The sequence below is a fragment of the Pan troglodytes genome, chromosome 16, assembly GCF_028858775.2.
Source record: "Pan troglodytes isolate AG18354 chromosome 16, NHGRI_mPanTro3-v2.0_pri, whole genome shotgun sequence".
Taxonomy (NCBI): Eukaryota; Metazoa; Chordata; class Mammalia; order Primates; family Hominidae; genus Pan; species Pan troglodytes.
In genome coordinates, this window is record NC_072414.2 from 12,036,354 (window position 1) to 12,049,425 (window position 13,072).

The following is a 13,072-nucleotide window of genomic DNA, read 5'->3' on the forward strand; positions in this document are numbered from 1 at the left end:
AATACAAAAATTAACCCGGGCGTGGTGGCAGACGCCTGTAATTCTAGATACTCGGAGGCTGAGGCCGAGAATCGCTTGAATCCGGGAGGCGGAAGGTTGCAGTGAGCCGAGATCGCGCCATTGCACTCCAGCCTGGGCGACAGAGCGAGACTCTGTCTCAAAAAAACAAACCAACCTGGTAGCTACCTAACACCCAACAATGGCTGAATGGTTAGACAAATTATTATACTGTCATTAGAATAATCATATTTATGTACCGATACAGAAACTGATATAAAATAAAAAGGAAATTTCGTATATTGTAATTGGAAACATGTAAAAGTATGTATACATTATGGGAAAACACCTAAAATACTAATAATTAGGTGAGGGTTGTGGAATTGAGTCACTTTAAAAAATATTTTTTTCCAAAAAAAAATAAAATAAAATAAATTTTTCCTATTTTTCAAGCTTGTAATTTTGTTGTTGTTTCTTTTTCTTTTTTTTTTTTTTTTTTGAGACGGAGTCTCGCTCTGTCGCCCAGGCTCGAGTGCAGTTGTGTGATCTCCGCTCACTGCAAGCTCTGCCTCCCGGGTTCACACCCTTCTCCTGGCTCAGCCTCCCGAGTAGCTGGGACTACAGGCCTCCGCCACCACGCCCAGCTAATTTTTTGTATTTTTAGTAGAGACGGGGTTTCACTGTGTTAGCCAGGATGGTCTCGATCTCCTGACCTTGTGATCCACCCGCCTCGGCCTCCCGAAGTGCTGGGATTACAGGCGTGAGCCACCGCGCCCGGCTTGTTGTAGTTTATTAAAACGAGGAAACTAGACTATGGGATCACAAGCCCAGAGCCCCGCGTAGCTGACTCTAGCACCAAGGGCGGAAGAGAAACGCCCAGCGCCAGGGCTCTCCTTCGATCTCTGCAGCGGCGCGCCGGGCTTCGCGCTCCGGTGAGTTGGGCCGGCCTCCGCTGGAGGCTCTTCGGGGACCGCTGCCCGCGGGTGCGTCCTGCCGCGCTCCGCTGCCCGGATATTGCAGAGGACACCACTCAGAAAGTATGCGTGTTTCTCCGCCCTGGAAACTTAACCAGGAGTCCTGCATTTCCATTTGCGAAATCCGGGAACCCCCGCCCCACCCAGCGCCTCACCGGCCCCTCACTGCCGCCGCGTCCGGCGCCACTGCTGTCCCCGCAGCCTAAGGCGCCGGTCCCTGGCACCCCCGTCCCGCCCCTCTTCCTGCTCCTCCCCCACCCGTCCCCCTCCCCTCCCCCGCCCGCGCCTCCCGGTCACCCCCCATCCCGCCCCGCGGGGCGCGGCGCGCAGGCGCAGGCTCGGAGGGCGGGCGCGGGCGGAATGGGGACTGCAGCTGCGGCGGCGGCGGCGGCGGCGGCGGCCGGGGAGGGGGCGCGTAGCCCGAGCCCCGCCGCCGTGTCGCTCGGCCTGGGCGTGGCCGTCGTGTCGAGCCTGGTGAACGGGTCCACGTTCGTGCTACAGAAGAAGGGCATCGTGCGTGCCAAGCGGCGAGGTAGGGCGGGCGGCAGGCGGCAGGCGGCGGGCGGGTGGGGGAGGCGGGCGGCGGAGAAGGCGGTCGCAGGTGGGGGCGCCCGGGTCGGGGCAGGGGACGGGGTCGGGGCCCGGGCCCAGGCTGGGGGAAGGCTGCGCGGGCGGGTGCTCCCCGCGGCGTGCCCAGCTGCCGCCGCGTCCTGGCGCTCGGGCCCGGGAGCGGCCCAGGAATCACAGGTGCGTCCTGAGCGTCCGGCTTCGCCGACGCCACGGCTTTTCTCCGTTCTCAGCGGCTGGAGCGGCTTGCTTTGGTGTGCAGGCTTCCCCGGCTGACTTTTTCCCTCGGTCCAAGACCTGCCCCGCGCCGCCCGGCAGCCCTCGCCGTGGCCCGCAACCCGCGGCCGGGAGCCTCCTGCGGACGCGGTGCTGGGGTGCTCAAGCCCGGCGCCCGCCTGGAAGCGCCGCTTCAGCCGATGCGCGGCCCGCTCCTAGGGTACGCTCGGTAGAGCAAGACCTGGGATTTCCAGTCCCCCGCAGGGGCCTCGCGGGTGCAAAAGGAAGACCCGGGCGGGCTCTCAGGGCTGTGCGTTCCTGGGGTGCTCTTACGGAGCCCGCTGCGCCTTAGACCTGCACCAAATGAATACAAGTGATCTTCAGTATGGAGAACACGCGCGGCAGATCCAAAACCAAGCCCTGGACGGGCCAAGGCCACTTCCCAGGTGGATGTGCCGCAGCACCGCACTCCGTAGTGCTCTGCGGGGTAGAGCTCTCTGCCAGTGTCGTTTGTGCTGGGAGGCCCCGGACGGGACTGGTTCGCCAATGCAGGACGTGGCAGGCTGTGAAACAGTCCGTTTCCATTGCTTCCAGAGGGACTGAGAAAGTCTTGTGGTTCTTGGCCATACTCTTAGAAGAAGAATATTAAGAGCTCTCTGGGAAGGATGTGGCCCCCGACTCTTGGGTTGTGAGAGAAAGTGAACTCGTAATAATTTACATTGCGGAATGCAGGTGAAACTTTCTCTGAGTGAGCCAGGCGTTGGCTTCAGAGAAGAGATAAAGGGCCCGACAGTCTCGAATGAAAATATAAAATCATGGATAATTTAAGGAATTTAGCTTTAAAGTGAAAGCATAGTGGTCTCCCATACAATTTAAATAGAATTAAATAAAACCAAGTATGATTTTCCAGGGATGCAGATGTGTCTGTCTCTAAGGCACACAGATACACACACACCGCAGCCACACTTCAGGGAGCATCTGTCCGTGTGACAGGCCCCAGGACTGGGTGAGATGGTCAACGCGCGTGACCTTATAAATAGGATGGCCTGAGAAAGCACCTCACCTCCCCAATCCACGGCCCTAGCGTAAGCATGAGGAAAACACCACACAAACCGGAGTAGAAGAACATCTTGCGGCCGGGCGCGGTGGCTGGTGCCTGTAGTCCCAGCACTTTGGGAGGCCGAGGCGGGCGGGTCACAAGGTCAGGAGATCTAGACCATCCTGGCTAACACGACGAAACCCCATCTCTACTAAAAATACAAAAAATTATCCCGGTGTGGTGGCACGCACCTGTAGTACCAGCTACTTGAGAGGCTGAGGCAGGAGAATCTCTTGAACCCGGGAGACAGAGGTTGCAGTGAGCCGGGATCCGCCACTGCACTCAGCCTGGGCGGCAGAGCAAGACTCCATCTCAAAAAAAAAAAAAAAAAAAAAACAACAAAAAAAAAACAACATCTTGCAGTACACCTGACCAGTCCTCTGTGAAGGTCATGGAATCTGAAAGCACGTCACAACCAGGAGGAGCCTAAGAACACGTAAACACCAGATGTAAGACATTAGGGAAAAACGAAGGAAAGCTGAATACGAGCTTTAGTTAGTTTTCTAAAAAGTTGAGGAAAACTGTGTTATTTCAACCCAGGTCATGTGGCTCAAAGGAATTGGTGAATAGGAAAATAAACAAGCGAGCAGCCTTTTAAAAAAAACATGATAAGCTGGGTGCAGTGGCTCACACCTGTAATCCCAGCTACTCGGGAGGCTGAGGCAGGAGAATTGCTTGAACCCAGGAGGGGGAGGTTGCAGTGAGCCAAAATTGTGCCATTGCACTCCAACCCGAGCGAGAAGAACAAGACTCTGTCTTAAAAAAAAAAAAAAAAAATACTGTTTCTTATACCTATATACTATGCTTTCATTCATTTATTTGTTTTTTATTATGATTTTTTTTTGAGACGGAGTTTCGCTCTTGTTGCCCAGGCTGGAGTGCAATGGCGCGATCTTGGCTCACTGAACCTCTGCCTCCCGGGTTCAAGCGATTCGTCTGCCACAGCCTCCCGAGCTGGGATTACAGGCACGTGCCACCACATCTGGCTAATTTTGTGTTTTTACTGGAGATGGGGTTTCATCATGTTGGCCAAGATGGTCCCGAACTCCAGACCTCAGGTGATCTGCCCACCTCAGTCTCCCAAAATGCTGGGATTACAGGCGTGAGCCACCAACACTCGGCCTATATTATGGTTTTAAATTAATCAAAGTGAACTTGTGATTTTCATTATTTATTTTAAGCCCCAGACATTGCATGGTGTTAGGCTTTAGCTCATGACTCTTCAGAGCTTCCCGTCCAGGAGGCCATTAGCACCTCAGTTCTTCCCGGTCTGGACCCAAGGTCCTTTCCATCCCTGTGAGCCACCCATCAAAGTGAGCTGAGAGACCAGCCGGTGGGGCAGAGTCACTTATGGCTGAGAGGAATTGTTTTGGGATTTGGTTAGTAAGTAGGAGAGAAAAGGAGAAGAAAACTTGTATGGGGGTTGAGCACCTCCCGCCGAAGAAGGCGAGGGAGGCATGGAGGTGTCTTACACTAGGGAACATTTCCGAGTCATGTGGCACCAAAGTATGTTACCAGTGGGGAATCCATGTGGGACTGCAACAACCTCAATTCTTGCTTCCTCAGAAGAAAGAATTTGGCTGAGGGGCATAAAGCAGAAGGAGACCTAGGCAAGTTTTAGAGCAGGAATGAAAGTTTTTTTTTGGAGATGGAGTCTAGCTCTGTCACCCAGGCTGGAGTGCAGTGGCGCGATCTTGGCTCATTGCAGCCCCCGCCTCCTAGGCTCAAGGAATTCTCCTGTCTTAGGCTCCCGAGTAGCTGGGATTACAGGTACACGCTACCATGTCCAGCTAATTTTTGTATTTTAGCAGAGACGGGGTTTCACCATGTTGGCCAGGCTGTTATTGAACTCCTGACCTCAGATGATCTGCCCGCCTTGGCCTCCCAAAGTGGTGGGATTACAGGTCTGAGCCACCATGCCCTGTCAAAAGTTTATTTAAAAGCTTTAGAACAGGAACGAAAGGAAGTAAAGTAGACTTTGAAGAGGGCCAAGCTGGCAACTTGAGAGATCAGAGGCCTTCATTAATTTCATACTTCCCCAGTGACCACCCAGTGCCACTGATTCAGGCTAGCTGTGTTACTCATGGTGGTAGAGGATAGACATAGAGTCTTGTTTCAATGTCTGCTTTGATTTGTTCAACAGATACTGATGAAGCTTTTTTTGTTTTTGTTTTGTTTTTGAGATGGAGTCTTGCTCTGTCACCAGTCTCGATCTCCTGACCTTGTGATCCTCCCGCCTCGGCCTCCCAAAGTGCTTTTTTTTTTTTTTTTTTTGAGACGGAGTTTTGCTTTTGTTGCCCAGGCTGGAGTGCAATGGTGCAATCTCACTGCAACTTCCACCTCCCGGGTTCAAGCGATTCTCCTGCCTCAGCCTCCCGAGTAGTTGGGTTATAGGCATGCACCACCACGCCTGGCTAATTTTGTGTTTTTAGTAGAGACAGGTTTCTCCATATTGGTCAGGCTGGTCTCGAACTTCCAACCTCAGGTGATCCACCCACCTTGACCTCCCAAAGTGCTGGGATTACAGGCGTGAGCCACCATGCCTGGCCTTGATGAAGCTCTTGTAATGCACCAGGCATTGTGTAGGTGTTGAGAATACAGCAGTTTTAAAATCTACTCACCATAAAATCCTTTCCTACATCTGTTGCAAGCAGCAGAATTGACCAGTATAAAATGACAGAAATAGAGGATGAGGGAGGAGAGGGGAGATACGCAAGCACCAGAGAATGAAGTTCTTGCTTTAAGGGAGACCTAGCGTGACGTTCCTTATGCTGGAAAAAGTTGTGTCTTACTGAAATTTTAAGCTTTAAAATTTTTTAAATTTTTGGATGGATTTAGGGGTACAAATGCAGTTATGTTATATGGTTATATTGCACAGTGGTGAAGTCTGGGCTTTTAATGTAACATCACCTGAATATAATATTTCATCGCTCCCACCCTTCCCTTCAGGTTAACCCAGCTAGCCTGTATCAGTGGCACTGGGTGGTCACTGGCGAAGTATGAAATTAATGAAGGCACTTGATCTCTCAAGTTACCCGCTTGGCCCTCTTCCAAGTCTACTTTACTTCCTTTCATTCCTGTTCATTTGGAGTTTCCAATGTCTGTTATTCCACTCTGTATGTCTGAAAGTCAAAAACCGCATGTTCTCACTTATAAGTGGAAGCTAAACAATGAAAGTTTAAACTCTAAATGAATTGCCAGGTGGTAGCATTTCTAGATTTGAGATTCTAGATAGTCTCATCTTCAGGGGAGTCAAGTTCTGGTGACAGTCCTACTGAGGGATTTGAGGCATGGCTTCCTCTTTCACTTTTTTTTTTTTTTTGAGACAGAGTCTTGCTCTGTTGCCCAGGCTGGAGTGCAGTGGTGCCATCTCGGCTCACTGTAATCTCTGCTTCCCAGGTTCAAGCGATTCTCCTGCCTCAGCCTCCCCAGTAGCTGGCATTACAGGCGTCCGCCACCACACCTGGCTAATTTTTGTATTTTGAGTACAGGCGGGGTTTCACCATATTGGCCAGGCTGGTCTTGATCCACCCGCCTCGACCTCCCAAAGTGCTGGGATTACAGATGTGAGCCACCGCACCTGGCCCTCTTTCACTTTTAAAGGAACTTCCCAGAGAATCAGCCAGATACACAGTACAACTCCCAGTAGTCCAGGGAGCGTCGTCTACAGCATAGGCTCGGATGGGACGGCCTGCCTTCTTTGCCATGCTTTTGGATGACATAGTCCAGGGAGCGTCCTCTACAGCATAGGCTCGGATGGGGCCGCCTGCCTTCTTTGCCATGCTTTTGGAAGACATAGTCCAGGGAGCGTGCTCTACAGCATAGGCTCGGATGGGGCTGCCTACAAACTTCTTTGCTATGCTTTTGGATGACATGCTGTGGGAAGCAGGCAGGGAGGCAGGTGGGTCGTGTTCAGTGTCAGAGCCCCATTGAAGCAGGGCTTATGGAAGAGAAACATTCACAGGATGTGAATGTTTGTGGAAAGCCCATGGCAACATTAGAATAGCAGTGCCTTCACTCAGCAGGTGCAGCAGAGGCTGAGTGTGCCTGGGTGGGTGAGGATGGGCCCAAAGTCAGGCTGCGCAGGAGAGCTGCCATTGAGGGGTTCGCATGGCTGCCCTGGGACAGGCTTCCTGGGGACAGTCTCAGGAAAGCTGTGTGTTTAGAATTTGTTGGAGGCTTTTTTTTTTTTTTTTTGAGACGGAGTCTCCCTCTGTTGCCCAGGCTGCAGTGCAGTGGCATGATCTCCACTCACTGCAAGCTCCGCCTCCCAGGTTCACGCCATTTTCCTGCCTCAGCCTCCCAAATAGCTGGGACTACAGATGCCTGCCACCACACCCGGCTAATTTTTTGTATTTTTAGTAGAGACGGGGTTTCACCATGTTAGCCAGAATGGTCTCGATCTCCTGACCTCGTGATCTGCCTTCTTCGGCCTCCCAATGTGCTGGGCTCCCACTGTGCCCAGCCTGGAGGCTTTTAAGAATTGGGTGGGGGCCAGGCATGGTGGCTCACACCTGTAATCCCAGCACTTTAGGAGGCCGAGGCAGGTGGATCGCCTGAGGTCAGGTGTTTGAGACCAGCCTGGCCAGCATGGTGAAACCCCGTCTGTACTAAAAATACAGAAATTGTCCGGGTGTGGTGGTGGGCACCTGTAATCCCAGCTACTCGGGAGGCTGAGGCAGGAGAATTGCTTGAACCTGGGAGGCGGAAGTTTCAGTGAGGCTAGATTGCGCCATTGCACTCCAGCCTCGGCAACAAGAGCAAAAACTCCATCTAAAAAAAAAACAAAAAAAAAAGAATTGGGTTGGTAGCGGGAGGCACAGGTTACAGTGGCCAAGATCGCACCACTGCACTCCAGCCTGGGCAACGGAGTGAGACTCTGTCTCAAAAATCCCGGGCGCGCGGTGGCTCATGCCTATAATCACAGCACTTTGGGACACCAAGGTGGGCAGATCACCTGAGGTCAGGAGTTCAAGATCAGCCTGGCCAACATGATGAAACCCCATCTCTACAAAAATACAAAAATTAGCCGGGCGTGGTGGCACATGCCTGTAGTCCCAGCCACTTGGGAGGCTGAGGCATGAAAATTGCCTGAACCTGGGATGCAGAGGTTGCAGTGAGCTGAGATCGCACCACTGCACTCCACTTCACGCCAGCCAGGCTACGGAGTGAGACTGTGTCTCAAAAAAAAAAAAAAAAAAAAAGAGAATACATGGTATTGTTGCTAAGTATAGTCATTCTGCCCTGCTGTCAAACATTAGAGCTTCTTTTTTTTTATTTTTTTGAGAGGGAGTCTCGCTCCATCTCCCAGGCTGGAGTGCAGTGGCGTGATCTTGGCTCACTGCAACCTCCACCTACCAGGTTCAAGGGATCCTCCTGCCTCAGCCTCCCGAGTAGCTGGGACTACAGGTGTCCGCCACCATGCCCGGCTAATTTTCCTATTTTTAGTAGAGACAGGGTTTCACCGTGTTGGCCAGCCTGGTCTCGAACTCCTGACCTCAAGTGTTCTGCCTGTTTTCGGCCTTCCAACTTATGTTTAAGTCTTTAGTCTATCTTGAGTTGACTTTTGTGTATGGTGACACATAGGGGTCCGGTTTTATTTTTCTGCACATGGCTATTAAGTTTTCCTAGCTACATTATTGAAAAGTATATCCTTTCCCCAGTGTATGTTCTTGGTGGCTTTGTTGAGGATCAATGGGAGTAAATATGTAGATTTATTTCTGGGTTCTTTATTCTGTCCCATTGGTCTGTGTGTCTTTTTATACAAATGCCAGGCTATTTTGGTTACTCTAGGCTTATAATTTGTTTTGAAGTCAGGAGGTGTGTTGCCTTCAGCATTGTTCTTTTTGCTCAGGATTGCTTTGGATATTTGGGCTCTTTTTTGGCTTCATATGAATTTTTTTTTTTCTATTTCCCTGAAAAATGTTGCTGTTATATTGACAGGGATTGCATTGAATCTCATAGCATTATCTGCAACAACCTAGCAACCAGGTGTCATCAACTGAAGGATGATAGCAAAAGTCAGTTCTCACACATGCTGCAACATGGAGGACATTGTGCTGAGCGAAACAAGCCAATCACAAATGACAAAGCCGGTGATTCCGCTTATGTGAGGCACCCACTGCAGTGACATTCATAGAGACAGGAAGTAGAATGGTGGTTCCAGGGGTGGGGGGAGGGGAAATATGGGAGTTGGTGTTTATGGGTACAAAGCTTCAGTGTGTGAAGATGGAGTGTGGAGATGGATGGTGGTGATGGCTGCACAGCAGTGTCAGTGTACTTCACAGGACTGAGCTGAACACTTCAAAATGGTTAAGATGATAAAGTTTATGTTATGTATATTTTACCAAAATAAAACATGCTTTTCGGATTTTATAGACTCCTCCCTGAGAGGAGTGCTGCCTGCAGTGCAGCCATGCTGTGGAGATGTGGAGGGGAAGGGAGTTGTCTCGTGAGAGTGGAAACTGAGATCCAGGCATCCCATTTCGAGTCCCCAAGCCTTCCACACTCGCACTGGCTCTGGGGTGGATGTATTCTTTCTCATTGCCTTTCCTGTCATACCCACGCTCCTCATACCTGGGCACACTCCCGTCCCTAGGTGGAGACAGAACGAGGTTAGTTCTGCTGCTTCTGGGGACCCTCCGGACCCTGACATGAGGTCATTGCCCCTTGTGTGTCTCCCTGGTGCATGTCCTCAGCACCCCCGGCCCTCTCCTGTCCCCTGACCCTGAGGGATGATGGCCTATTCACTCATCTGCATTCCCCCCCATCCCAGCTCTTCCAGGGCTGTCACGTGTCCACTGGGAGGAATGGGCTGGACACTGAGCAGAGGCATCTAACTGGCCACGGGGAGCCGCAGAGTGAGGATGGCGAACCTGAGCCTTTTATTTTATGAAAGGATTTCGGAGCTGTCTTCAGGTGCCTTGGAGCTGACCTTACTTACGTCCTACTAAGCAACAGAATCTAGAGTTACTGCCAGCTCTGATCTTTATCTGACCCTGAGAGGAGATCACTGATATAGGCATGGTGAGAAGGGTGTGAGAGTCGGGAGTCTTTGAATGGCTCGCAGCCTGTGCTTGGTTTCCTTAATGCTGTTTCCATCAGAAAAGGAGATAAAGGAGGGCTGCTGCGTACCGAAGCCCCATGGTGTCCCAGACTCATGCCATGTTGTGATTCTGTGGTGGACTGGGCTCAGCTGGGCGACTCTCCAGCAGCTGCAAGCAGATGGTGGCTGGGGCTGGAGTCAACTCAGTGCCGGACAGGACTGGGCAGCCATGCAGATGGCATCTTCACTCGAGTTTGGGGTAGCTGGACAGCTGAGGGCTTGCTGAGCATTGCTGTCTCTGCTCTCCCTTCCTCTATCCCTGTGGCTTCTTCACACAGGGCTCCCTTGGATGCCCTTACAGCTGCTGGTCTCTGGGAAGCCAGACCCCTTCCATGGTGTGTGGCTTTCCCTTGGCAAAGCCTCCTAAGGACCACGGTGGAAGCTTGGTGGATCCTTGTAGTGCTGCTTCTGCCACATCTCTTGGCTTGCTCTGGCCGCTCAAGTGCAGTGTGGGAGGGGATGTATAAGGATGTGAATGCCAGGGGCAAGATACAGAAGAGGAGGTTCAGATTTGCAGAGATCCTCACACGTGCCTGGTCACACAACTGGTGGTGCCGGAATGTGAACACAGCTGGGGCTGATTTTGGTATTGTTCTCTCACCCTGCCCCCTGTAGGGTGGTTAGGGGGAAGATAGATAAATCCACCTACAGATAAGGCATTTTTTTTTTAGACAGGGTCTTTTTCCGTCGCCCAGGCTGGAGTACATTGGCGTGATCTTGGCTCACTGCAGCTTCGACCTCCTGGGCTCAAGTGATCCTCCCACCCCAGCCTCCCGAGTAGCACCACCTCCGCATCTGGCTAATTTTTGTATTTTTTTTTTTTTTAGAGACAAGATCTTGCTATGTTGTCCAGGCCGGTCTTGAACTCCTGGGGCTCAAGTGGTCCTCCACCTCAGCCTCCCAAAGTGCTGGGATTACATGTGTGAGCCACCATGCATGGCCCCAGATAAGGCTTTTCTAGGAGGGACTTAACTCTTTATTTAGAAAAAGCCGGTACTCTGATGCTGGGCAAACAGAAATTCATTTTCATTTTCTTATGATAGAAGCAGGAAGACATCACCAATGTAAATTTCTACATGAAACCAACAATCCTTGGTCTTACTGAATTGCTGTTGGACAGAATATATTTTGCCCTCAAAAATATTTATAGTATAAATGTAATTTATATTTATATTTTCAGTTCTTTTTTTTTCTTTTTTCTTTTTTTAGAGATAGGGTCTTGTTATGTTGATCAGGCTGGTCTCCCACTCCTGGCCTCAAGTGATCCTCCCATCTTAGCCTTCCAAACTACTAGGATTCCAGGCGTGAGCCACTACACCCAGCTATTTTCAGTTCTTTAATTAAGCCCTTAATGAATACCAATTCCTTTTTTGTTTTAACCATGAGGGACTAGAAAAGATCACTTTCAGAAAGGAAATGTTCAGTCTCACACTCCTACTCTGCAGCCAGGAGCCTGTGAATGTAAACGGTCCCTTTTAGATGTTGCCAGGGCTGATCTGAGAGGCCGTGTCCCCGACCCATGCAGGGACAGGGTTGCCTGACTCGTGCCCAGCCGGGGCTCTTTACTGTGATATAATTATTCAGCAGAGTATATCTTGAGTTTCCAGAACCTAGGCTTAGTCATGTTTTTAAAAAGCATTTTTTCCTGATTGTAGAATACATAGTCATTGTTTAAAATCTGGAAAGTACAGAAAATGGTGGTTCGGAAAGTGGAACTTACTCATCTCTCCACCTGGAGGTGGCTGCTATTACAATTGAGGTTTCTTTCTTTCTTTTTTTTTTAGATAAAGTCTCGCTCTGTCACCCAGGCTGGAGTGCAGTGGCGCGATCTCAGCTCACTGCAACTTCCGCCTCCCAGGTTCAAGCGATTCTTGTGCCTCAGCCTCCCGAGTAGCTGGGATTACATGTGAACACCACCATGCCCAGCTAGTATATTTGGGTTTTTTTCCTTTGGACGGAGTCTCGCTCTGTCGCCCAGGCTGGAGTGCAGTGGTGTGATCTCTGCTCACTGCAAGCTCTGTCTCCCGGGTTCACACCATTCTCCTGCCTCAGCCTCCCAAGTAGCTGGGACTACAGGCGCCCGCCATCACACCCGGCTAATTGTTTTTTGTACATTGAGTAGAGACGGGGTTTCACCATGTTGGCCAGGATGGTCTCGATCTCCTGACCTCGTGATCCACCCGCCTCGGCCTCCCAAAGTGCTGGGATTACAGGCGTGAGTCACCGCGCCTGGCTTTTTTTTTTTTTTTTTTTTTTTTTTTGAGATGGAGTTTTGCTCGTTTCCCAGGCCAGAGTGCAATGGTGCAATCTCGGCACACCGCAACTTCCACCTCCCGTTCAAGCAGTTCTCCTGCCTCAGCCTCCCAAGTAGCTGGGATTATAGGCATGCGCCACCACGCCTGGCTAATTTTGTATTTTTAGTAGAGTTGAGTTTTCACTATATTGGCTAGGCTGGTCTTGAACTCCTGACCTCACGTGATCCGCCCACCTCGGCCTCCCAAAGTATTGGGATTACAGCAGGCATGAGCCACCGCTCCTGGCCATATATTTCTTTCTAGTCACATTCAGTAATTATATTTCAAACCCAGGCTGGAGTGCAGTGGCACAATCTCGGCTCACTGCAAGCTCCGCCTCCTAGGTTCATGCCATTCTCCTGCCTCAGCCTCCCCAGCAGCTGGGACCACAGGCACCTGCCACTACGCCCGGCTAATTTCTTTTTGTATTTTTAGTAGAGACGGGGTTTCACCGTGTTGGCCAGGATGGTCTCGATCTCCTCACCTTGTGATCCCCCCGCCTCAGCCTCCTAAAATGCTGGGATTACAGGCGTGAGCCACCGCGCCCGGCCTCAAAACTGATTCTTAATGAAAAAATCCTATGCACAAAACATATGTTAACACCACCTATCAGATGTTCTAAGAAACATATATGCTAAAAATCTTTTTTTTTGGAGACAGAATCTTGCTGTGTCGCCCAGGCTGGAGTGCAGTGGCGCGATCTCAGCTCACTGCAGGCTCCGCTTCCCGGGTTCACACCATTCTCCTGCCTCAGCCTCCCGAGTAGCTGGGACTACAGGCGCCCGCCACCATGCCCAGCTAATTTTTTGTATTTTAAGTA

General features: G+C 51.0%; 1 protein-coding gene across 2 annotated transcripts in view; it reads left to right on the forward strand.

Annotated features, from left to right (window-relative positions):
• The first annotated feature begins 828 nt into the window (after positions 1-828).
• The window catches only part of NIPA1 (NIPA magnesium transporter 1), a 44,086-nt gene continuing 31,842 nt past the window's right edge, over positions 829-13,072 (forward strand). Inside the window, exon 1 of one of the 2 annotated variants that reach the window (XM_063794652.1) lies at positions 829-929. Coding sequence is in view for 1 of the 2 variants with exons in the window: in XM_016927761.4 (XP_016783250.2) it covers positions 1,332-1,503 (172 nt within the window). In the remaining variant the exon portion in view is untranslated. Of the gene's footprint in view, positions 930-1,310; positions 1,504-13,072 lie in introns of those variants that run through there. The other variant, XM_016927761.4, reaches the window with a different exon arrangement.